We start from the raw sequence: 25,959 nt of genomic DNA, 5'->3' as shown, positions 1-25,959 counted from the left end.
TGCAGACCTGAACCCAGATCACCTGAGACCTGAACCCGAGAGGTCTGGATGGTTCATAACGAGCAGCAGATCAGCCGGAAGGACACTCAAAAGATATAAAAAGAAATAAATGAACAAATACGAAAAAAAAGTAAGAACAAACTGAATTAATTCATAATTTGTATTAATAATCGGAATAAGTAAAGTAACTAATACCATACATGTAGTTTAGTAAAAAGTACAACATTTACCTCTGAGATGAAGTAGAAGTATAAAGTACAGACAAGTAAAACACAGTACTTTCGAAATTGTACTAGTTACTTTCCACCTCTCCAGAAGATGAATTATTATTATTAGAAGTAGCCTAATTTAGAGCACAAATTAGTATTCTGATGTCAGAACTCATCCCCCTCAACCGGTGTATGATACATGATTTTAATTAAATTGAATGGTGTCAAATCCATATGTCGTCGGATCGCTCACTGTTGAATTACGTCATTAGAGCATCATGGGTGACATCAGGGGAGAAAAAGTGAGCTGGCTTTTCTGGCTGGGCGTCACTGCATGGCACAGTGTTTGAAAGAGGAGGAGGAGGAGGAAGAGGGCGTTTTTCCTCCTCCCTCTCTCCCTCACTGCTGCACATCGATGTGTCGGTGTCTGTCGGCTACCTGAGGACTGAACCCTAACCTGTGTATCCTCTCCCAGCAGCAGCGCCATGGGGATCTCCGCGTCCAGTCTGCTCGATGAGACCAAATCCAACTACATCAAAGGTAAACACATCAATATTCATATTTAAACAAGCGTAATAGATACCAATACAAACATTCACGGGTCGGAGCGCGTTTGGGGCGACGCGGCGAGGACGCACCGCGTTTCCTTCAACACACAATCTCCGTTTATTTCTACGGGGAACTTCCACTTCTTTATCGTTGTGTTCTCGTGGAGCTTCGCGTCTTGCGTGTTAGTGACGAGTGCATCTGTGAATGTCATCTTCTCTCCCGATTGATCGGAATCTCGGAGTCTCATTCAAATCTGGTTTTAACGTGTTGACGTCACTCGGCTGAGAGTTTCTGTGGAAACAAACAGCTGTTCAATTTCACCTGAACTTATTTCCAGACATCTGAATCTGTCAGTCGGGCTGCTGGAACCCGTCTGTCTGGTCTTCTTGTATGTTTCCACAGAAATCTTCTCCTAGACTTAAATCCGACCTTCCTCCGTGTCTGTCTGGACAAACCCAGGACGGGATTTGATGCTGCTGTCAGTGTTTGCAGCTCAGCTGTCTGAAGAGGCTGATCAGGTCACTCCTGCCTTTCCAGTCCTGCAGGGGGGGGGGGGATAAAAGTGCCAAGCCCTGTTTCCCCCTTTGTCTTCTGTGTCCTCTGCTGCTGGGTGTGTCCCATGGGTGGATGCGTGGAGTGGACAAAAGGTGCCTCTGTTGTTGTCATTGTGTGTGACTGACAAACAGAGAGGCAGGGATGCCAACAGGTGTTTCATGAAGGGATGCTGCATGTGCCAACATGATGATATTTAACACTGCTGCTTGACCAACTGGTGGCTGATGATCCCCTGTGCTTTCAGGTCAGGTCCGGCACCATGTTTGTGCAGTATTGAAAGTATTTGAGCTTTTTTTTAAATCCATGACCATTTCCTATACTATAACAAATGAAAAAAGACTGTAGCCTTGTTGATTTTGTTCCAAACAAGAACAATATCAATGGGTTTTTGGGGCATGAAAATATAAGATAACGGAAAGGGACGTCAATTACTGATTAGGGCTGTAGCTAAGGATTCATTGAAAACACCTTCAAATGTCAAACTTGTCTCGGTTTCAAAAGACAGCTGCATTGTTTGTTGATGCAGCCCAGTGTTGTGTGCCGGTTCTGGTGCTGTGTCAGTGTTGACTGAACGTGTTGGCATAACAGAGAGAGGACCAGCTGACTGGAGACATTTATGTACTTGTATGTTTTTACAGGTGTGTGTATATAGATCAGGGCTGCAACTATCGATTTAACTGTCACTTTCTCAATGAATCTTTGCCAACAGTTGGCAATGAATTTTGTTTGAATAGACGAGTTGTTCATCAGCTCAAATGCACGGGCGTCGTCTGCAAGAAACTCATGACACATCGAGGTGTGTGGATCGACCGTGTGCGTTGAGATGCATCAGAATGTGCGCTCACTTTAGGGAATTCTTTGTTTGCAACGATGATCAGAGTGTTCCAGCGCTTCGTTCACGAGTCTGGAAACCCGGTGTGCCGGATCGAAGCCATTTCTTGGCTTCTTGGGTCACATGAACAACAGGCAGGGTCAACGCTCAGTGAAACGGCGTCGTTGTAAGCGAACAAAATAAAGGTGAAAAGTCAGAGGAAGCTGAGGAGAACGGCTGAAGCAATACACAAAAGAGAAGAAAGACTAAAACGGCAACAATGATTGTAAAATGCAGAATAATCTGGTCCCCCTTTTAGATATTATTGTACCTCAGAAAAGATAAATAATCGTCTGTGAAAACGCCTCCGTGTCTGTTGTTGACGTTGACACCGGGTGCCTCGGCTGTTGCCGTGGTTGCAGAGTATCATATGTGGAAAACGGGAACGGAAAAGTAAAAATATTGTCCCTGTTGAGAGCCCTCTCTCTGCATGTTGGGTCTCGCACATAAGACGACAATGTGCCGTGTGTATGTGGTCGAGGTTGGTGGAAGGCAGCTCTCAGACTCTTGTTTAATGGGGTCCTTTGGGAGCCGTTTACCTCCTGCAGCCCCCAGATAGCTCTCAGTGTAGACGCAGCTCGGTCTGCTCGCACTCCGGGACGAGCCGTTTGTTCCCGCGGCTGCCTCGTCAGTTTTTCCTGGCTGGGCGGTTTTTAGTGGAGGGCAAACTCAGAGCGGTGCATCACCGTGCATCCATTACTCGTGGTGAAAACAATGCTCTCTCAGTCTGCAGCTGTGTGTGTGTGTGTGTGTGTGTGTGTGTGTGTGTGTGTGTGTGCGTGTGTGGAGGGTGGGGTGGGTGTGTTGTTGAATATTTGGTGGTAGTGTACTGAGTTGGGTTGGATGTCTGTTTTTTAGTTTTTGAGCAGGCTACATTTGATTCATGAGACCGATTACTCCAAACACTTGTCCTCTTTGAGTTTTGGCTGTATGACGTATGGATCTTTTTATCTCATTTCTAACTGGATCTGACAGTATGTCTTCATCATTCCTACAAGACACGATGGCTTGAACAACGTGTTTGGCTGCAATTGAGACCGGATGTGAAGCTATGAGGGGAGAAAGAGGGCCACCTGCCACCTGTAGTGTGAAACTATTGGCAGGTAGTGTCCTGCTCTTAAACGCCATACATTCTTTAGTCTCCCACATGGCTTCAAAGAAAGTCGGCCCAGCTCAGTGTGCATTACATCATCTGTCCAGTATAAATGTCACCCAGAAAAAAAGATCATCATGTGTACTGGTGCAATTCCAATGTAAGGCGGTTTAGCTCCAGTTAGAAAACATGATTGTAATTTCAGAGTTGGCTGAAGTAGTTGTAGAGATTCTTTGTTTTTTTGCTGTCAGGCTGCAGTTCTTCATGCTGTGTCACTCCAGCTGCCATTACACAATCCTTCAGATATTCAGAGGAGCTGTGAGACTGTGAGAGCCGTTTTTTTCGATCTGAATTCACGGCTCTCCACAAAGAGAGGAAGCTGCTGCTGCTGAGGCGCTCTGCTTTAAAAACACCTGTTGTTTACTCAATCTGACCGTCCACTGAACACAATACAAAACCTGCAAATCTGCTGCAGTTTCCCACTGCTTCCAGTCTTTATGCTAAGCTAAGATAACCACATCCTCCAGCTCTGTCCTTAACAAACAGACTGATTTTCATCTCACTCTCGTTTTCAATAAACGTCGCTCTTCCTCTTTATGTGAAGTGTCATGGTTTATAGGGTGTAAAGATGCAGTCAGTTCTCCGGTGTTGAATGCAGTTTCATATCAGGCTCACATTGTGGTTCGAGCTCGGTGCAGATGGAGCTTTTTCTTCTGTCATTTAGTTCACGTCCGTAGGCCTATGCGGTTTATTTTGAGTGTAAACACGAGGCATGGAGGCAGAGCTGGGCACCAAGACCTTGACGCTCGTACTCCTCATCCTCCAGGTATGATGGTATGGGAGCGTCAAACCGGCTCTGCAGCTCGTAAAAGTCATAAAAACCCTCACATGGTGACGCCCATCCTCTGTTCTAATAATCAGGGCAGTGAAACCTGTCGGCTATGTGAGCGATTGAAGTTTTCCAAGTGCAGTTCTCTATCATTGACTATTCCCCCTCTGTCTTGTGTCTCTTATGTAGTTTCACTGCAAACAAGGCACAGAGCTAAGCATCCATTTGTGTGAGAGATGAATCCCTGACCATCTGCAAAAAACCACAAGGTCCTTTTAACAACACTGAATCAATTTCGAGAGTCCTCAAAGACTCTATAAACTCTCATAAAATATTCTGCTGCACGACAAAAACAATTTCAAACGATTTCTCCCAACAAACGTGGAAGCCGGATTATTTTAGTTTTTTTATGAACAAAAACATATTTATGTTTCTTTTGTTGTATGACGTCAGCACATATGAGTCGTGCCCAGCCACCATCTTTGTTTTGATCAGGAAATGGAGTTGCAACCTGGGAGACGGGTTGAAGGAGACATAGAGAGAGGACATCATCTGGTCAACGTTGAAATGGGTCCAACACTTTGGTTTATGACCAAATCCCTGCAGAACTAATGATATTCCCACCAGCCTCAGCTGCACGTTGTGTTTACTGCTAACTAGCTAATGTTAGCATGCTAACACAGTGAACGTCTAACCTGCTGAACATCAACCTGCTACCATCATCATCGGGAGCATGTTGGCACAAAAGCACCTCTGTGGACTCTTGTTGCTGACTAAATTGCAATGAATTCATCATTGTCTATTGGAATCTATTGTTGATCGACTAATTGATTAATTGACTTATCTTTTAAAATATGTGGTTAAAAGAGGTTAGTTTGTAGACCCGGTATTTCTAGTTATATACAAAAACAGCAGTAGTCATATGAGTAACAGATGGGCCATGAGCTAAACTGGAGAGCAGCATGTTTTAATTTTCATGGACACAAATGCACACACACTTACATGTCTGTCACCGGCTTCTAGCCTCTCCTCTTCTCGCACATACCTATATATATATACACACACACACACACACACACACACACACACACACACACACACACACACACACACACACACACACACACACACTCTCTTTGTGTCTCTATCCAACATTTTTCTGCTTTGCAGTGACTTGCTCTGTGTCTCGGGTATTTCCTGACCGACAACACAAAGAGTCTCTTCTCTGAACATAGGGCCCTTGCGAGTACAAAATAACATGAATCATTTATTTTTTTGCCATTTGATTGTACTTTGAACTTGCACTATAAAGCACTTTGGGCATTTTTTAAATATGCTTTATTAATGAGATCTGACATGTCGTGTGGACTCTAACTTTAAACTGTTGAAAGGATGTCAGCAGGGGTTGTGCATACTTGTTCACTTAGTCATCATGTGTGTTTGCATGTTAGTGTGTGCGAAAACAAATTAGTGTCTCACACACACACACACACACACACACACACCCCCCCTAGACAACCACAGGAACTTTCTCATATGTGAACCAAAGGACACTTCTACCGTTGGACCTCATGTGGTTTAGCTGTTGGAGATTTCAATTTGTCTTTTTGAATGCTTTTTTCCCCATATTAATCATTCTTTTTCATTATATTTAAATCTTACAATCCTCAAAGACTGACGTTTCTCATTTGTGCACTCGAGCCGAAAACCCCACAGATATTTTACACAATCATAATATAGAAATAATAATTAATAATCAAGATGTGAGTCGAGCTGCTGCTGAATCACTTCACACAACTCTCGCTCATAGTTCACATACCAAACCCTCGCATTCCAGCACGCATTTCTGTTGGAGGACAGGCTGGCACGTTTTCAAGACTCGCATGTCAGTTTGTTTGTTGAAAGAGTTGCTGGTCAAATTTTGCAGCAACCAAATGCGGCTTTGCAAAATGGAAAGTTCATCATCCGCCAAATTTCAAAACTGTATTCTGACACGGATTCAACAGCATTTCCTCTCTGACACAAGTTGTCCAAATTTAGCTAAAAAGTGAATCTTTTACGCACCGCAGGATTATTCTGTGTGCTCTCAGTTAAGACCCGCCTCAAGCATTTGTCCGCAGGTGTGGCTCTTCATGTTCTTGTTAAAGTGCCAACAGGTGTAACATACTGTGCGGCACACAGTCAGACGCCAGGCCTGCAGTATTTTAAGTATTCAGGACTCAGTGTGTCAAGGTTCCCTCGCAGATACAAACCCATTCGATTTGTTTTGTTGTTTGCTCATTTATTCTTCGTAGAGACGCAGTATCTGACCAGCAGACGGTGGTGTATTTGCACCATCAAGCACTTAGATCGATGAGCAAATCCCAAAATGTGATAAACTCTATCAACAGAGTCATAGTTGGAAGTTTAATACCATGGATGAATTAAGAAAGCAGTTATGGTTTCGCTGAGAATACACCGACATGTTTCTGCAAGTCTACTCAGAGAGGGGTGTTCTGGGTAACCGCAGGCTGCTGTTTTTCCCTCACTAAGATCATGTTGAACACGTTTTTGATATTTACAACTAAAACCTGGACCGTTGTGGAAGTAGCGCCGTGTGCAGTGAGTCAAGAGTGCGTTCTTGTCTCATCTGAACTCTTGAACTGGTTTCTTTCTCTGCGCAGATGGCAGCATAAATTAACAAGGCAAACCGTTTCTGATGGATGCCCACTTACAGCTTGGCGCTCCAAACATGCGAGAAGTTGTGTTCATGTGCTAGTGACTCTCAGTCGACACTAAATTACATCAGTCTATTTTGATCAGTCACGTACAGTTTTAAATGGTGAATGACATGACCGTTTGAGGCTTCGCTCTGGTTAAAGAGCACCAAGTATCTGAAAGAAAGTCACTCGGCATCCATCTGAGCTTTCAAACGATGCAGATGTATTGATAATTAAACTTCCCACTCCCGTGTCTGACTCCAACTGTGAGCATCATATCACAAATATATAATCACAGTCTGTGGTTAAAATGGCTCCAGCACTTCATCACTAATGTGTCGGTTGCTGTTGTGTCTGTACACAACACAGTATGCTTAGAGGCGATGTCTGTCTGCTGTTGTTCATTTGCTCTGAATGGCCCAATTACGTAGCTTTTATGACACTTTTATCTGTGTCTGTTTCGCTTTATATTAATGCCTTTTACAATGTGCGTTTGCACAATGTTCAGTTTTGATCTGTGTTGAAGCTGAACATTTGAAAACAAGGTTTTCTACTCGTGCCAGGACTCAAATGAGAAGCAGGCGGCTTACACGCTGGCTCATTTACAGTCATGCTGATCAATAAGAAGTGTCCCTGGGAAAACGGCAACCAAAGCAGAGTGATTGTGAAGCTGTGATTCTTTTAATGGATTGTTTTGTTTATGGAATATCAAGTGGTCCGAGCCCAAACTGATTTCTGAGGGACTGTAGGAAACTGATTTGGGTTTCAATACGTTCCTCAGCGAGTGACTAAAGACGAAGTTCTTTACTTTACTACATAAAACCTCGTACAGCTATATGAAGCCAGACTCTTTTCCAGCTCTTTTCTCATTTTAACTTAAAAGGCCGTCTGAAGGTTGGTCTGAATATTTCATTGCTCCTCCGGCCACCTCTTTCACAACAACTCAACCTGATAACAAGGAAAATATTAAACAAATGGCGGCCGGAGCTATTTTGCATGCACGGCAGCCGAGCAATCGGATGAGGGCCGTCTGCCCAGCCATTCAAATCAACTCTGGGAGCAGCGTGAACCAAGACGAACTCGGAGGAGGACGAGTCACTGGAGCAGAGGTTCCTCCTCCACTCTGAATTTGTGCTGCAGCGTTCTCAAAATGCAGAGAATTAGTCAATTATACCAGAAAACGTGTGTGTGTGTGTGTGTCTCACAGCTGGCAGCCAGAGCAGATCAAACCCCTGAAGGAACGGACCAGCTCTCACATGAAATCCATTTTCTGTGCAGAGAGTCTTTCAGGGTTCGGAGAATAAAACTTCACTTGTGTCTGCAAGAGTCTCTGATGCTCCCTGGGTGACCCACAGCTTCTCTTTATTGGAAAACAGGTTAACCTCCAACCTGACTGGGTGCTGTTGTGCAGAAGTAGAACGGCAAGTCGCACTGACGGCCACATAAGTAGAGTCTGTCCTTTCTTGCCAGTACAGTTTATGAGCTGCCAGTGTATTTACCTTTACAGGGCTGAACTAACATTTCCAGTCCAGTTCTTAGATCCAAACCACCAGCGGGTCTGAAAAATGCAGTTTGTGGTGCTAGAAAAGAGTCTTTTAGGGATTATTAATGTCAAATGGAAAAGTTAGCTGTGCACCAAAACCTTTTCTTGTTGATGATCTGAGTGCCCAACAGGTTTTGCATCACAAATATTCAGCCCATGAGACCATGCATCCTCCATCCGCATGTCAGCGAGTGTGCATTGGTGACATTCAGAAACATTCCTGTGGCTGTTTCATACCGATTTGGATTATATAACATCATCGTGTCTATTTGGAACCTGGATCAACCACCTTTTGAGTTAGATTTCGATATCTCCCGTGTAAAGTTGATATTTTTTCCTGACCGCAAGGGTTCAACCTCTGGGGATCTCTTTGTTTTGTACTGATGGTGCCACTAGAGAAGAGGCCAAGGGGGTCGGCAAGACATTTTAATTCTGCCCCCAACTGTCCACAAAAACTCAGATGTAAATCTGACCATCTATTGGACCTTCTGAAATCACCATCCACCAATGAAAAGGCCTCCCTGTGGAGTGCTACTGGCCAGGAAATGGAAACTGCCCAGTCTGGGAGCAGGATATCCACTCTGACTAGCGGATCAGTGGAGGGATAAGCGGAAGGCTCGTCGGGGTCAATGGGGAGACGAGACACAGAGCTAACCTTTTTACACGCTGCATTGTTTAGGGCTGAGGAAAAAAGAAGGAGGCTCCCTGAGGTCCTCCGTCCACAGCTCCAAACTGCCACTGCAAGAAACAGCCTCTGCTTTACTGTGAACAAACCTTTAAAATCCCCGTCATTAATCGTTCACCAAACGCTAATCTATCAGCATCTACACGTGTGACTAAATGTTTGGGCTGGTGGCCAGAAATATGTCTTAAAAACACCTTCATAACCCTAATTAACACAATTGGAAACATTTGACATCAATTCAAGATGTTATTAAAGTTGGGACTCTGGTTCGGAAATATAAATATAAGTTTCAATTAAGGATGCCTTTTGAGTGGCTTTTCTGCATCGTGTAGGAGTTTTAAAGAGTCTTACAGAAAACCCTCCTTCAATAACTCATTACCAACGATCACTGCAACTGTTCCTGAGTTTGCTTCTGAACACTGTTGAATGCTTTTTATATACTGTACATGTTATGATGTTGTTTTTGTATGCGATTGATGGAGATGTTTCATTCGTTTGTAACGACTTGCTTCCTGTTGCTGCCTTCTTGGCCAGGTCGTCATTGTAAATGAGAACTGCTTCTCAATTGACTTATCTGGTTAAATAAAGGTAAAAAAAAAACACACACACAAAAAACAGTATATGCGATGTAAAAAATGAACGCTACCCCAAAGTTAGACCTTAAAAAAATATGACTCTAAAAGGGAAAATCTGAGGGTTGGTCTGAAGTCTGATGTTCTTTTGTGGGCTACAACATATTAAGGGGTTTTTATGAATTTAGAAGGCCCTTAATGAGATAACTAATTAAACATAGCTACTAATTTATCCATTAATTATCCTCTGACATATCTGAATGTGTATTACTAGCCCCGAAAACTACCAATTAAGACTTTAATTACATTTTGTGGGTAAATTAGTGATGGAGGAATTGTCTCTCTGCCCTGTAACTGAGCCACAGAAAACCCCACTTGTGTTTTCGTTTCTCTAAATTCATCTCTAACCCAGACATACGGCGTGATGGAGCGCCACAGCCTCCGTTACCATAGTGACGCGGAGCCGGGTTGTCGCGGCGCCGTGCCGTCATGCCGGCTGTAAAACACCCCAGAGAGATAATGACGGAGCACATCGACCCCGATCATTAACACCGACTGTGCAGCGAGGGAGACAAAGCACAGCAGCCGCCTGTTCAGGCATGTTGATCCATTAAGTGGAGGATGTGTCACTGGGAATTACCTCTAATCGTTTGTGGACATTGAGCATTTAAAGCTGCGTAAATACTCATTGAATGTTGTATTTGTGATGTGGTTTTGCAGCCGTGCAGAGAGACACGACAGAAAATGGGGAACGCTCTGCAGCGACTTTCACAGAGCTTTATTCTTTGTTTTGTTTTTCCCTAAGAAACTGAATCCCTCCGCGCCATGAATCTGGCCTGGTTCAACCAGGACCGGAGTGAAATCGGAGAGGTTTCTCTTTTCTCTCGGTAATCCTGCGAGCGCACTGCCAGCTAGTCGTAGGTTGACAGACCACAGCAGGGACGGAGTGAAAGGCCTCTCTGGTTGATGTGGTTGCGAATCGCCTCGGAGACTTGGACAGAGACACGGAGAGTCTGATTGGACGCTTGTAATCTGGATAGAAGTTACTCACACGATCCAGAGAGACACCAACAGCAGCCTCGGCGTCCTGATTACAGCATTGTGCAGAGATCACCTCGGGTACAGCGTGATATCATCTGGTGTTTGTTATCCAGGCGAAGGGAAGACTTTGGCATGTCTCAGCGCCAAGGAAGAGATGGAAAATGAGCGTAAAGATGAGCTCAGGTTTTGTTTTTAAGAAAGCTCTGTTGTGTGCGTGTGGGTGGGTGTGTGTGTGTGTGTGAAGGTTTTTGGCAAACGCTCTGCTGCACAAACGTCCAAAAAGTTTTGAGCAGTTTTGACAAACTAAGTTCCAACTTCATGTGATTTGCTTTTCGGTTTCTTTAGTTGAGCATCGTTCTATTTGTCTAAAATAAATCTTAAAGATGTTCTTTTTTTTCCCGGAGAGTGAGATGTTTAGACGGATGTTAGTCTTTTATTACAGATCTTTGTGTTTGAGAAGTCCTCACACTGGACTCATGGTTCATATTTCATCCTCTACCTGAAACAACACGCCCACAGCAGAGCGTCCTCGTTCTTATTGTCAGGCTGAAACCTGACCAGGAGTCCAACTGGAATGCTCTGGCTCAGTATTTAACACCCATCTTCAAGTGTAATCGGTGCTTAATTTCCCAACTGAAACCAGTCCGTTACCGTTGTTTTTAATCCTTCTTCTCTCTGTGTTCCTGCAGACCAGGCCGAGGCCGTGCTAAAGGAGTTCAGTCCGTACTTCAGGAAGCAGTTCTCTCTGGCTCGCTTCTCCGAGGTAGAAGATGATCTGGAGCAGAACAAAGAGACGATCACGCAGCTGCTCATACAGAGGGTACGTGTCTGCACCGGTGCCAGACCCCCCCCGAGTCAGCATTCACTCCTTAAGAATGGGTCTAATGAATCAGAGGTTTGGTTTAGGGGTTGGCAGAGCAACCGCAGCAGTAAGCACATGTGCAGGTGTGACTAACATCTGCAATGTCATCCAGCTGCGTGAGACAGAGAGGAGTCTACTAAATTACAGAGACAGTTTTAGGGGGCGGTGTGTGAAAAGCTTACGGCTGGATTACATCCAGACTCGCGAGGGAAAGGACTTGAAAAATGAAAGTAAGCAAAGCCAACTTATTGTCCCAGGTATTCAACTCAGGCTCACCTGTGAATGAATTTATAAAAAGGCTAAGCTGAGGTTTTTTCTCTTGCTTTGTATCCTGATGAATATTTATCAACGCCAATCTGTTGATTAGATTCATGAACTAATAATGATTATTTGTGACCGTGAGCCAGTTGAAGTGAATCATGCATCCCCTGGGCACAACAATTCAACACACAGCCTTTCTCTACAGAAAGAGTCTCCAAAGTCTTTATAGCTGTTCTATACGGTCACACTCGAATATACATGAAGACGTTCACCGCAGAGAGAATTCAAAGGACAAAATCTAATTCTTGCCACGTTTATAGCCGAGTGTTCATGTGTGTGTGTGTGTTGACCAGGGGACCCCTGAAGGGGGCGAGGTGCTGTATGAGGAGGGTGTCCTTTTCTTCGACGACGCCAGGAAGTGGAAGGAGAGGTACGTGGTGGTGAGAGCCAACTACTGCCTGGAGTGTCACGACGGCCTGGAGGTGAGCGTGACAGTCAAATGCCAACATGTCACATTGATCTATAAGCACACTCCATACAAAAAGGACACATTTAATCTCCGGGTTTTTTTCTTCCACCAGACGTTTATGAAAGGGATTCCTCCCCGCCAGAAGCTGCTGCCTACAGGGGGCAGTGCGCCGACCACAGAGGAGAAGTACATGGCCATGGTGGACAGGTGCTTCCCCGATGACACCAGTGAGTAAAAGATCTGATAACTCTTAGTAACCGCTTCAATTACGTGTGCACATAATAATTAGACAATAATTCATATGTTGTCTATTCACTGTTCCTGTCAGCATCAACTGCACTCTAATTATTGATACCTTACATGCAACGTAATGCTACACAACCGGCCCACATGCTAAAGATAGCCAGTGGTGAGTACTTTACTGAAGTACAATTTGGACATACTTGTACTTTACTTGAGTATTTCTATGCTGTGCTACTTTATTTACTTCATGAGTATATTTTTTTTACACTGTGGTATTTCTACTTTTACTCAATTAAAGGATCTGAGTTCTTCCTCCGCCACTGATATAGAGCATATTAGATCCTTAATATTAATATTAATATTACAATCGTGCTGTATTGGCTTTTTCGGGACAAAGAATGTCCCTTCAGGTATTTTGATCACGGTCATTTCAGCCTCAGGTGTTTTGAAAAGAGACTGAGTAAACAGTAACCTCTGCAGAGGACGAGCTTCTTAACGCAATGGTGTCATTTGGCTGTTTGCACATAAACACGCTCTCATAAAGGGATGCTGGGTATTATTCCCGCCGGTTTGGTACGGATAAGAAAAAAAAGAAACATTGCAGGATTCATGATTTTATCCTTCAGTCATTCTCTACTTTCAAAATCCATAAAATAGGCAGGTTAAGGTTTTTAAAAAGACAGTTGTTCCACATATAGATTTCAAATTTCACAGACTCTGAGTTTACTGTCTTAAACATCCCCATCTCTGAGAAAAAATGGAAATACGTCATACATGTCACTGGCCATTCAGGAAGGTGCTTTTTATTTGCTCGCATTGAAGACAAAGCAGCTCTGAAACTGGAGCTCACTCTTATCCCTTCAGATATTTGATCTGATTGTATTTTGTTACGCCTTGTATCTTAACGGAAGAGAAGAGAAACCTGTTTCCCACTGTGATCTTGAACAACAACCTCCCACCCACGGGTGCTCAACAAAGCTAAAAGCAGCTCAGGTGGGAGTTTGGGGAACCAAGAGAGACTGAAGGAATTGAGGAGGAACGTTGTTTAAGACACGCGGGCACAACGCTGCACTTTGATCACGATCATTGATTTCGTTCACGCTAGTTCATACATGAATTAAAAAAACACACGTCGCAGTTTGACTGTGTATTTATTGAACTCTGGCAGCGGCAAACAGTTTTTAGATGTCACAAAATCAAGTTTTCAGTGGAATACTCCTTTAATGGGATCCATCAGTGTGCTGAGTGTGCAGCAGAATAACTGGTGTTCTGTGTAAAAGCAGGCAGGTTTGTTCAGGCTCTGATCCAGACTGTTTATATTTACTGTATGGCTTTCCCTCCAAAACAAACAGCCAGCGAGTGAAGAACCGACAGACGGTTCAGACTGTGAATACTGCTGCCTTCAGACCGCAGGGCTCACCTGGACTAACCTGCGTGCGATCCGAGCCGGTTTCACTCGCCTGTTGCTAAGCTGTGTGTAGCACTCAGCTAAAGGCAGCAGCTCAGAGGCACGAGCGGACTCAGTAGATTATGAATTCATTTGAAATAAAATGAATAATTGTTTTAGAACACCTTAATTCATGAGCAAACACTGGAAAGAAAGAACTAATTATCATCCAGTAAAATGTTTTATCTATTAGAGAACTTCATATTCATCCATAACTATAATATACTGGACTAAATTGTCAATAGAAAAATGGGAACAATTTATGTATTTTATTGCTCATGCTAAACGCACCAAGCAAATATATTATAAGACAATTAGAGGCTAATGATGAACAAAATGTTTCCCAATATAACTTGCCTTTTTATATTTGAAATATAATCAAATTAAACTCAAAAAATAGATAAACCGAGCATTGTGAACACTGTTTTTTTCCTCCTTATGTGTTTGCGGTTGTTGACCTCACTGAGATTTAATGGGCATGTGTTTATTAAGAGAATCTGAACTGCAAATCTGACGGTATAAACGCAGTCTAAATGGGGACGTCTTTGATTTAAGTGTCCCTGGCTTGAATAGAGCAGAGAGAGAGATATTTAGTTGTTTGGGAAGCTCGTACTGTTGTGCTGCCACCTGACCTGAGGGCCTTTTATTCAACTTGAAGGAGGTCAGAGTCTCTTCTGGTTTAGTGTTTTAAAACGTAGAGCAGTCACTGAACCGGTAAGAGCCGAAACACATTATATCTGAAAGCTGAGGAGTCATTCATGCATCTCTTTCTTCTCGGATCAGTCTGTTACAGGCCGCTGAGCAACAATGATGCGTGATGAAGTGTTAATGCTTACATGAGCTGAAGACGCAGAAGGGAAACAACACATTTCATTTCCACACTACTCCCTTATAAGCCACTGTATGTGTAACCCACACAGTAACCAATAAAGTATAAGTAATAAGTAACGCACCACTATCGTGTAAACATACCAACCGCCCGAACGTTGAGCCGCTAGTGTGGCTAAAACAACAGCTCTCCATTCAGTTCGGTGGTCGCCATCAATGGATCTCCGTGTTTTCTTTTTTCAGACGTGAAGGAGGACTTTGCTCCTCCTCTGTCGGGGATGCCTGGACAGTTCCCCGTCTACCTGCGTCTGCCCTACAGGAGAGACTCCTACTTCTGCTTCAGACAGGAGGCCAAAAGAGCTGCCTTCCTCTCCATCGTGTCGGACTGCATCAGACACCAGAACCAAGGTGAGACGCTGCGAGAAGATACAGTCGATCCAAATAGTCCACAGTAGGTTTACCGTCCGCTGCTGCAACGCAGCCATGGGGGCTCTCTCGTTCTCTTTTAGGGCTGGGTGTCGTTTGGCACTTTGGGATTTGAGTTTCAATGTTTGTTTGTTTTTCTTTTCGATGTCTTACTTTTAGGAATTATTAACTTGTTTTTCGACTAAATCCTTTTTTCATTTTTCTTAACTTACTTCCTTTAACTTTTACGAAATGAAATACAGTCTGAAGTTTGCTGATGTTTCAAAAACACACTGAAGATCCTAGTTGCTTTGTATAACGTATTACTGTTGAGTGATACGGAATAACGCTGAAACAGGAATGCCAGACCTTCGCTGGCTCCAGATTGCTGGTTTTCTGACACTTATAAAATATCTTTGTTTTGGACTTTTGGACATTATGATAGACAGTTTCAATATTATGAGACATTTTACAACCTGTGGAATGATGGAATAAAATACCTACAGTATCATATTGATTAAAAAACATTCATTTTTCAACACATGGTCACTAGCGACCCATTTCACTCTCTGCAGAAATGACTTGAGAAGCAACGGCACTCTTATCACCATCAGCAGTATCTGAGTGTGCGAGAGATGGTTTTAGGTTACATGGCATCACTTGAACCACTTTCGGCAGTTGCCATGGCAACAGACTCGCCCCGCACCAGCTCCGAGGAGCAGAGACGGGCATTTTTTTTTTATTATAATCAAGTTGAAGCAGAACATCTCTGCCCGAGCGAGTTGACAAAGCATTTAATTCACATCTCGGCTTAGAATAAAGCGAACACACTGAGAGACTGACGACGCGTTATTTGTAGTCGTTTTGTTAATCTCTCCATCGCTCTCCTTTCTGTCAGACTTCCTGAAGAAGAAGACGTGTGAAGTGCAGGCCTTCCTCAAAGCAGTCCAGCTCTACAGACAGGACAAAGGCCAATACGAGGCCTGGGACATGCTGATAGGGAGCGATGTCAGGGTACGTTCTGGTGCATTCACATTCTCAGTAGAAGTTACTTTGGCAACAACTGCTCCTCCTGCGGTCAACACATGCTTACAGGGTTAAGCTCCACTGAAGGATGAATGAGTTATTTCGTGAGCTTTAGAGGTGTTCCCTGTATCCAGCCTTTATGCTAAGCTAGGCTAACCACACCCTCACCCTGTACTTAACACACAGACGTGAGATTGATATTGCATCTTCATTGCAAGGACACCAAACAAATAATAATTCAGAAACTATAACTGCACAAAATTGCGTCGAAACTCAACATATGATAACTTCTAATCGACAGAACAGCTTTCTGTTGAATAAAAGACAAAGAAAAGACAGAAATGCTTTTACTATTTTCTCTCTCTTGTTTCGTCTACACCTCCACCTGCAGTTGGAGTCTGGTTTACTCTCAGATGAACCATTATATCTGTCAAACAGATCCTGCAGACGACTAAAACATTCATGAAACAGATGTTCTGCTGTGAGACCAGAACATCTGTCTGTGGAGCAGCACACTGTGTCAGTGGTGAAGTGATGATGATGCCTTTGTACAGAAAGAACCAGACGTTTGTTCCTACAGCAGGGATCAGATGTGCTAAACAACACAACAACACAACATGACACTTATGAAAATAGAATGCGTGCTCACGCATACTTCAAAGACCAGCAGTCCACGTTTTTCTAACGCAATCTGGAGGTGATACGATATGTGACAGATAGAAACTAAAACATGAATCCATGAATGTAGCTTTTATTTGCATCTGAGGCATCATTTCGTTGGCCTCTGTTTTTGATGTTTTCATTTGATCTTGAGACATTTTGTAAAGATATGAGAGCTAAAGACTAAATCAATTCACACTAGTTCTCAATATGCAGATGTCATATATGTGAGTTTCAAACATTAAATTAAACAAATAGATATAATCGATGGTGCTATTATGATAAATCAAACTCCAACACATTGCAGAGCAGTCATAAGTAAGTAGCTTTATACACATAGCACCTATAAAGAACAGAACATTACAATGTGCTTCATTAAAGAAATAAGGTAACCGACATAAATACAGAATTAGGAAGAATAAAACGCCAACAACAAATGGAAATGAATTTCAATAATATGTAAGCGAAATATAAAAATTGCACAAAGGCTTTGTGACGGTGTAGTGTAGCGCCCACCCTCCGGTTCCCCCTCAGGTAAACACTGTTGGCTCTGTCTGCACTGTTGCTTGCCCTGTTAGCTCAACCTCATCGTCACAGTTTCACTTGTGACTGGAGCGAAGAGACACAGCGATTTAAAAAGCTCTTGTACTAATCAGAGTCACGGCTTTGTATCCTCTCGCTCAGTTTGTTGTAATCTTTCCGGTAGCCGAGAAAACCCTGAGAACACAGAGAGGAGGAGAGGAGCTTTGGTTCACTTAGACCATCGTCCTTACTCTCTTTTCCTCTTCCTTCCGCCTCCTTCCCCGAGCTCTCTGCTCTGCCGTTGTGCTTCCTGCTGTTTTCCTCTCTGTTCTGTTTTAAAGCAGTGCAGGAATCCTCCCTCACAGTGTCAGTGTAAATGCTCCATTGTGTTGCTGTTCGCTCACATTGTGTTTAGTCACAATTAGTTGGAGGTGAGAGGAAGTTTGACTTGCTGCAGGAAACACACACGCGCACACACACACACCATTTAAAGTGTATTGTTTTCTCTGCACCTAGCATGCAGTTCATACACATATAAAGTAAAAATACACACCAAAGTACACAGGTTTGCACTCGCTCACCGGTATTTGTTTTCCTTCTTGTACATAGCTCTTGTCTGACACACACACACACACACACACACACACACACACCAGTGAGAGCTAAGACATGAGAGGAATGAATGAAATGTTGGCAGCAGCACTGAGTTTTATAACCACTGCATCAAAATCATAAATCAGTCAAGGTCTCAGACTTCAAAAGCAGTTATTTGGATAGTGGTTGTGTGTGTGTGTGTGTGTGTGTGTGTGTGTGTGTGTGTGTGTGTGTGTGTGTGTGTGTGTGTGCGTGTGCGTACGCAGACTCACTGTCTACTAACGTTTAGTGATCATGTAAGTCATTTATAACAAGACTTGAAACTTCAGTCAGTCAACAGTGAGGTATATCATTTGACTTTATTTATCAAATATGGTGTATGTTGCCTCATCAGGTCACAAACGCAACATATGCCAGACTGGCGGCGGCATGTTGCAAAAAAAAGACATAAGACATGTCCACATTGAGGACTACAGTCCTGCCTCTGCCTGTTCTCCGTCTGTTAGTGAGCACGTAACCTCAGAAACGTGAGACGAGATTTCAACGACACTTTGTTGAAATTGAGGACTGGATTTGGTGTGGGGGATTTCTTCACACGAATGTTTTCCCATGAACTGCTGCACTGTTGAATGAAGAAAATCTGGCACATTTATCACATCGCTGTCCGTCTCGATGTGTATTTTGATGTCGATCCAGCTCTGAGTTCTCTCTAGTTTGGGTTATTTGACCCGAGGCTGAATTACCAACTGGGCAAAACTATTTCAAATATGTTAATGGGAAATTAGAGCAGCGAGCACCCGTGACATTTCTTCAGAAAATGTATCCTTTTCTCGTTCCAAATGTATTTGGTAATGTGCACCACTAAAGAATGACATCAATGGAAATGGTAACAGTGTCTTGAGGCCCTGTCTTGTGTCAAAGTCCAGTTTTAAGTCAATGCTATGCTTACATAGTGCATATTCAGAGTGTGTTTATCTGGATGTGTGAGGCCGATACTGATATGTTTGGGATCTTTGGGATTTGGAAGGTTTAAAAAAATGTATAATTCAAATTATGACACATCTGTGGATAGTATCGAAACAAAAACTTTAGATACAGATACCCTTAGATTTTTCTTTTTAAGATTTGTGACCAAGATACATTTTTTGTGGGACATTTTACAAAGTAAAAAGAACTTGTCAGTGCTCTGTGGTGAGCGCACTGTTTTTTAAATGTCTTCAAACCCAGTTTGGTGTATCTGCAATAATGTTACGGGTCTGTCTCTATTTGATTGTGTATTTTCTCAAACAAATGTGTTTTATAACCAAACTAACGAGAGGAACCCCTCGTGGCTGCGGTTAATGGAGAATCTTTTAACAGTCATCCAACATCACTTTGGTAGCCTGAGATATTTTTGAAAAGGCTTAAATGTGTTTGAAGACGGGACTGAAATTATAATTATTCTTTTTTTTGCAACACATCATTAAGCATTTAAACTGTCTTGTGTGTTTGCAGGTGATGGCCAACGTGGTGATGGAGCAGCTGCTGCCGTCTCTTCAGAAAGACATGCTGCCTCGCCTCAAAGCCAAGAAGACGGAGAGGAAGAGAGTCTGGTTTGCGGTGAGTCACACTGTTAACTTGATACCTTTTTATATCCTTAGTGACTGCTGTTGCTGCTGGCGCACTGTCAATGCAGATGAAAAATAATCAGTTTTAATATGAAAATTGGCACACGGGGAGCATTTTTATCCATCGTCGTCTTTGATGGCGTTTTATCACAAATTGAACCCAGTTAGATCTAGAATGGTAAATCATGCATTCATGCTGTGGGCTATTCCTGCATTATACTGTGTCTCCACTGTAGATCTTCATATGGAGCGATTTCATTTGGTCAAGCAGTAAGAAATGAAGTGAGCTGAAAACTTGGAAAGAATCGACTTTATTTATGTAACCCGTGTTTGATCAATGGACTGTTTGTGCCCAGACGGTGGAGGCGGCGTACATCCTGGTCCAGGAGCATCTGTTGGAGGGACTCTCGGCACTGAAGGAGGAATGTCGAATGTCAGTCCGGCAGCAGGAGGTGCTCATCCACTCCGACATGGACCAGATCCTCAACTCCAGACGGCAGCTGGAGGAAACAGTCCGAGGTAACGTTCAGCGGCGGACTGATAGTCTGTATATTCCTCTGTGATGAACGTGAATGAAACTGGCTCTGGTTGTTTTCTGAGGGTAAATATTTGAATTTCTTCCTCCAGACAAAGTGTCGGAGCGAGCAGAGAAGCTGTGCGCCGCGTCCGTCCAGCCGTACCTGGCCTCAGTCCTGGAGGAGCTGATGGAGCCGGTCAGCTCTGGCTTCCTGGAGGGACGGCAGCTGAGCGAACGCGCCATGGACCAGGTGTGTCAGGACGTCCTGCGGCTGGCGGACACAGAGGAACTGAAGAAGGTTCGTCAATCATCTACAGTATATCCTCTTTTGTGTTTTTTCCTCTGTTATTGAAGACCCAACACAGACTCCATCACAAATAAATGAGTAAATAAACCGAGGAATAATCATCTTTTACCGTCTCCTCTAGATTTAGTTTTCTTCTTGCTGAATACATAGCAGAGTTTTCCTCATGAGAAAGGCCTGGATTCATTTTTCCATAAGTATTGAAATGAAGGCCTCATCTACTCAACATATCCAAGCAGCTCTCTTAGATCAGATTGTCCACAGTCTGACAACTTCCACAGTTTATCTTACACTGCATTAGGCTCCACAGTGCTGTATGTGAACTATGTGACAGCCACCAAAGCTGACCAGTAAAACAATACTCCAACATTGCATCATAGAGAGAAACATAATAACTTTCAATTCAATTCAGTATTTGTAGGACCTCAATTCTAAAACACAGCCGCTAACTCTCTGGTTGGTCCGCCTTAACTAACTGGAAGTACACACAGAAACATGTAACTTTAGGTCCAACTGTTACATTTGCTCAAATCTGTCATTTTTAGGCCCAAATTAGTTTAGTTTCCCTGGCGGGCTCCTTTCTGCTCAGCCCTTCAAAATAAGAGTTACTTGTAGCTGCATGAGCTGAACAGGCTGTTATTTTAAACCCCCCCTCTCCGTCTCTCAGGCTCTGGCAGACATGGCCAAACCGAACCTGCTGATCGGCTACCAGAAGATCGGCTCGCTGCAGGAGAAACTGCAGCACCTGCAGGAGAGATTTGGTTTCTCCAACACTTCAGGAGTGGTCCACAGCGCTCAGATCGACCTGCAGCAGGTGTATATACACACACAGACACACACCACACACACACACACACACACACACACACACACACACACACACACACACACACACACACACACACACACACACACACACACCAGTATTTATTCCAGCACTGTACAAAAGTACAGTTTTACGGTAGTTGTTCTTTCTTGAGCATTTCCAGTTTATAATACTTCTTACTTTTATACTTCCCTTCACTACATTTATTTGTCAGCCTTAGTTACTCGTTTCTTTTCATGTAAAGTTTAACATAAAGGTTATGAAAGGTACGAAAAAGGTTATACAATATACATTGAAAACACATTATTAAAGATTAAATTCTGTTGTGATTCCCAACCCTTTTTTTTTTGCATGTGACCTTTTACAAAAGTAGTCTGGGCCTCTAGTCATGTCTCAGATGTCCGAGTTGTCAGTTCCACCACACAAAAGCAAATTTTTGCTTTAACTTTAGCAAGATTATGAATCCGTTACTTGTGAGTATTATTTCATTGTATTGGTAGTTTTACTTAAAGGGACTGAATACTTTGTTCCATTCACTCGCTCCTCCTCCAGATTTATTTTTACGAGCAGCTGTCATGCTTCTGCTCGGACAGAGTGGGCTGAGGAATCGTTTTATCAGCCAACATTTCTGACACAATTGTGATTGTAATCTATGTTCCTTCGGTACATTGACTCGGCACTTCAGTGTGTGAACACATGTTGAGTCTGCTGATGATGTTTCACACTGATGGGATTTCCAGCTGCTTTTTTTTTTCCTGCTCTGCGTTTGGGGCATTTAACTGCTGTCTGATCTCATCCTGTGTGTGTGTGTGTGTGTGTGTGTGTGTGTGTGTGTGCTTCAGCTGACTGAGAATGCAGCCTCCACGTTCGAGCAGATGTTCCACAAAGCCGTCCAGGACAACCCCGACAACCCCGGCTCTGCCATCGAGAAGGCCAAACACAGAGTGCTCAAGGTCGGATTGTAATTTACAACACGTGGCCTCCATGTTTCTGAACGATTGTTTGTCACAGACTTTTACATTACTGTCATTGCAAATCCAATCCGACAGAGAAAGGTAAACAAGAGGGGAGAGAGAGAGAGACACGTAGGAGAGAGACAGAGGGGAGAGGGACAAAGGGGGAGGGAGGGGGGGAGAAAGGGTAGAGAGACATAAACATCCAGGGGAGACGAGACAGAGGCCAGAGAAGGTAAGAGACGGAGACGAGATAGGGAGGGGGAGACGTGAGAGGGGAGCGAGACATGAGGGGTAAAGGAGGGGGGTGACTGAGGGGGAAGGGAGAGAGGGGCAGATGAGAGAAAGACATGAGAAGGGGGGAGAGACAGACTATAGACGGGAGTGAGAGACGAAAGTGAGTGGGAGAGGGGACAAGAGAGGAACTAGGGAGACAAGAACGAAAAAAGGGAGGGGGCGAGAGGGAGCAGGAGACAGGGATGAGATAGGGAGGGGGAGATGTGAGAGAAAGATGAAATTGGGAGCGAGACATGAGGGGGACAAGAGCGGATGGGAGAGAGAGAGACGAGGGGGAGGGGATGGAGACAGGAAGAGACGAGAGAAGGGGGGAGAGAGGGAGAAAGACAAAACAAGAGCTCCCTGACATGAAGTGACGAGTGTCGTCTGTCCCCTTTGTGTCCTGCAGCAATACGACTATGACAGCAGCACAGTGAGGAAGAGGATCTCCAGGGAGGCTCTCGTCTCCATCACTCTGCCCTTCATCAAGAAGAGTCTGGCCGCTACCTGCAAAACTGTGAGTCTCACACAAACGCATATATATATATATATATATATATATATATATATATATATATATATATATATATATATATATATATATATATATATATATATATATATGACTTACTATGATCAATGATCCTTAACTCCACCATGACTCAGAAAGCTTCGATGGTTTCAGAGCATGACCCATGTCTCTCTCTCTCTCTCTCTGTACAGGAGCTTCAGGGTCTCGAGCAGTCAGTCTACGCCGACCACTCCAACTACATCCACGTGGAGAACGTCTATGAGAGCATCCTCCTGCAATCTCTGGACAAGGAGGTCACCAAAGGTATGATACAAGTTACACAGATGGTGACAAATCAGCAACACACACACACACACACACACACGTCCTCCCTCACAGAGACGCCTCTAATCCTTCCCATTTTCTCCCGCAGTGGTGAAGGAGGCGGCCAGCCTGAAGAAGTACAACCTGTTCACAGACAGCAGAGACCTGCTCAGTCAGTCCAGCGGCTCCAGCCTCTCCTCCCCGCCCGTCTCCACTCCGGGCACCCCCGCCATGGTGCTCGCCTCCCCCTCCAAAACCGCCGTTGAGCCCCAGCCCCCGTCTCCTCTTGCGGTCAACGGTCTGTCGTCCAGCCCCCGGAAGGAAGGGCAGTCGGAGGAGAGCGAAGCCCCGACGGACGCGCCCCTTATTGAGACGCCCCTTATTGAGACGCCCCTGGGGACGGTTGAACAAAAAGACGCAGCTCAGACCGTCGCAGTCGGCGAGGAGGCAGGGGCAACGCCACTCGCAGCAGAGGAAGTCTTCCTAACTGTGAAGGCAGAAGCAGGCCCCCCTGCTTCAGCAGACGCATCCAACCCGAGTGAGACGCAGGAGGCTAACGTGGAAGCGCCTCCAGAGACTGTGATCCAAAAGGAAGAGATTTCTGTCGAGACAGAACCAGTGGAGACGGCCGCTGAGGCTCAGGTGCAGAGGACAGATGCTCCAAAAGAGGCAGATGTCACTTTGTCAGAAACGCCCATTGTTGTAGAAAGCATAAAGACAGCTGTAGAAGAAGCAGCAGCACGGATAGAAGCTCCTGTACCAAGCTGTGACCCCAATTATGAACCAGCCAACACTTCAGCAGAGAGCACCGATTCCCAAACTGCAGCCAGCTGTGTAGAAGAGACAAACTGTGGATGCTCAGAAATCAAGTTAGAGGCTCCCTCTGGTGGTCAAACAGCTGAACTCACATCTGCAGACATCAGCCTGGACATGAAGCGACAGGAGGCAGAACCAGTGACCGTCTCAGACCCCAATTCCATGGACGTGTCGGTGGGGAGTGAGTCGGCCCCGTCGGCCGTGGAGTCCATGGAGGAGGGGAAAGTAACGCAGAGCAGCGAGGACGAAGTCTCAACGACCTCCGATGTCTTGGAGGACAAGGCCAACGTCAGCAAATCACCTGTGAGCTTGGACGATCCCGCCGGGGACAAAACCGCGGGCGACAAGGCGTCTCCTCAGGCCCAGACGGAAGCTGTGACGAGCGGCGTCGAGGCGGGTGCAAGCGCGGAGCCCTCTGCGGCAGATGCGGCAAACTCTGAGCCCGCAGAGGAAGAAGGCCTTGAAGCACAGCCCATTGGCTGCATCAAGGAGATCCGTGACCTCGTGATGGAGGTGATGGAGGTGGAGGAGCCGGTGCAGCGGTACCCCAGCGGAGTGCCAAAAGAGGAGGAATGAGACATCAGGATCCATCGCAACTGCATTACAAAAGTGATTCAGGATGTTCTGCTGAAGGGAACCAACTCATGACCAGAATAGAACATTAAGCCTCAAACTGTCCGGGAGTCAAAACATTTGTTCTCGGAGCCGACGCAGGAAAAGACTCCTGAGAAACATTCACAACAGCTTCCATGAACTTCTTCTTTTTTTTTTTTAAAACACATATGCATGAAATGATGGTAAATTATTCATACAAATCAATATATCAGCTGTGTTGGGTGTATAAAACAAACATGTCGGTTTCATTCAGTGAATTTTAACACTATAATTATTTTTGTGGCAAAAGGTTTTAGAAAACCCAGATTTAGAACATTTTTTTTTGGAAAATTGCATTATGCTGTGGTAGATTACGAATCTATTTCAAAGGAATAGTTGGGACATTTTGTAGAATGTATTTATGCGCTTTCTCTCTGAGAATAGGATGTGAAGATGGATATCTATCTCCGTATATGATGCCTGTGTATAAGCCGCTTAGCTTAGTCGGGGAAATGGCCAGTTTGGTTCGGTCTAATTTGAAATTACACCTACAAATGTTTTATCTGTCAGCTCTGTACTACAGGCAGACATGAGATTTGTAACCATCTGAATATCTCTCTCTCTGGGGAAAAAAGCGAATGAATGACTTCCCTAAAATGCCAGACTATGAGCTTTAAATTGTTTAGAAATTACTATTAACAGATATTTAATTATATTAGACCACATGCGGCGTAAACTGCGGCTTTGACAGCAGTGCAGAGCGGTGGCTGTGAGCTAGCCAGTGGGGGGTGCTCACGTGCACTAAAAGCCACGTGGCAGGAAACACACACACAGAGGAAGAGCGACTGCATTCTCTGCTCCAGTAGACATTCATCCTCTATCTTTACACAGCAAATCGCTGTTTCCTGTTGTATTAATGCGCTGAATGTGTAATGCAGCTTCTTCAATGTGATTATTTAACCAACTGAAGGACTTTCTTTCAGCTACAAAGGAAACTAAATGCCTTCACAGAACCTCCACGTTGCCTCCTCGTGCCTTATCGTCACAAAATGAAGGAAACCAGCTTCTGTCCTGTGGAAGCGGTTGCCGTAGAGACTGGTCCGAGTCTCAATACCTGTGCCTTTTACCTGTGTAGAGCGTCTTACACAGACGTGGTTATCGGGACAGTTTACAGAGAGAGTACAGGCAGAAACACTTGACCATTTACTGTCAACGGGATGACTGTTTGTTAAAGGAAACATTGTGTGGAAATATTAATAAAATAAGAG

The 25,959-nt window shown here is 44.2% G+C and overlaps 1 protein-coding gene across 1 annotated transcript; it reads left to right on the top strand.

The window, feature by feature from the left end:
• Positions 1 to 620: 620 nt before the first annotated feature.
• niban1a (niban apoptosis regulator 1a) lies at positions 621 to 25,953 on the top strand. The gene is made up of 14 exons (XM_079267104.1): positions 621 to 749; positions 11,336 to 11,466; positions 12,123 to 12,251; positions 12,351 to 12,465; positions 15,000 to 15,164; positions 16,060 to 16,175; positions 19,458 to 19,562; positions 19,927 to 20,089; positions 20,198 to 20,385; positions 21,059 to 21,205; positions 22,060 to 22,170; positions 22,856 to 22,963; positions 23,170 to 23,281; positions 23,391 to 25,953. The coding sequence occupies exons 1-14, from the start codon at positions 695 to 697 to the stop codon at positions 24,671 to 24,673; spliced, it is 2,928 nt and encodes a 975-aa protein (XP_079123230.1). The 5' UTR covers positions 621 to 694; the 3' UTR covers positions 24,674 to 25,953.
• The last annotated feature ends 6 nt before the right edge of the window (positions 25,954 to 25,959 follow it).

This window comes from Melanostigma gelatinosum (genome assembly GCF_949748355.1).
Source record: "Melanostigma gelatinosum genome assembly, chromosome: 4".
NCBI classification, from domain to species: Eukaryota; Metazoa; Chordata; class Actinopteri; order Perciformes; family Zoarcidae; genus Melanostigma; species Melanostigma gelatinosum.
This window is presented reverse-complemented; position numbering and strand designations above follow the sequence as displayed.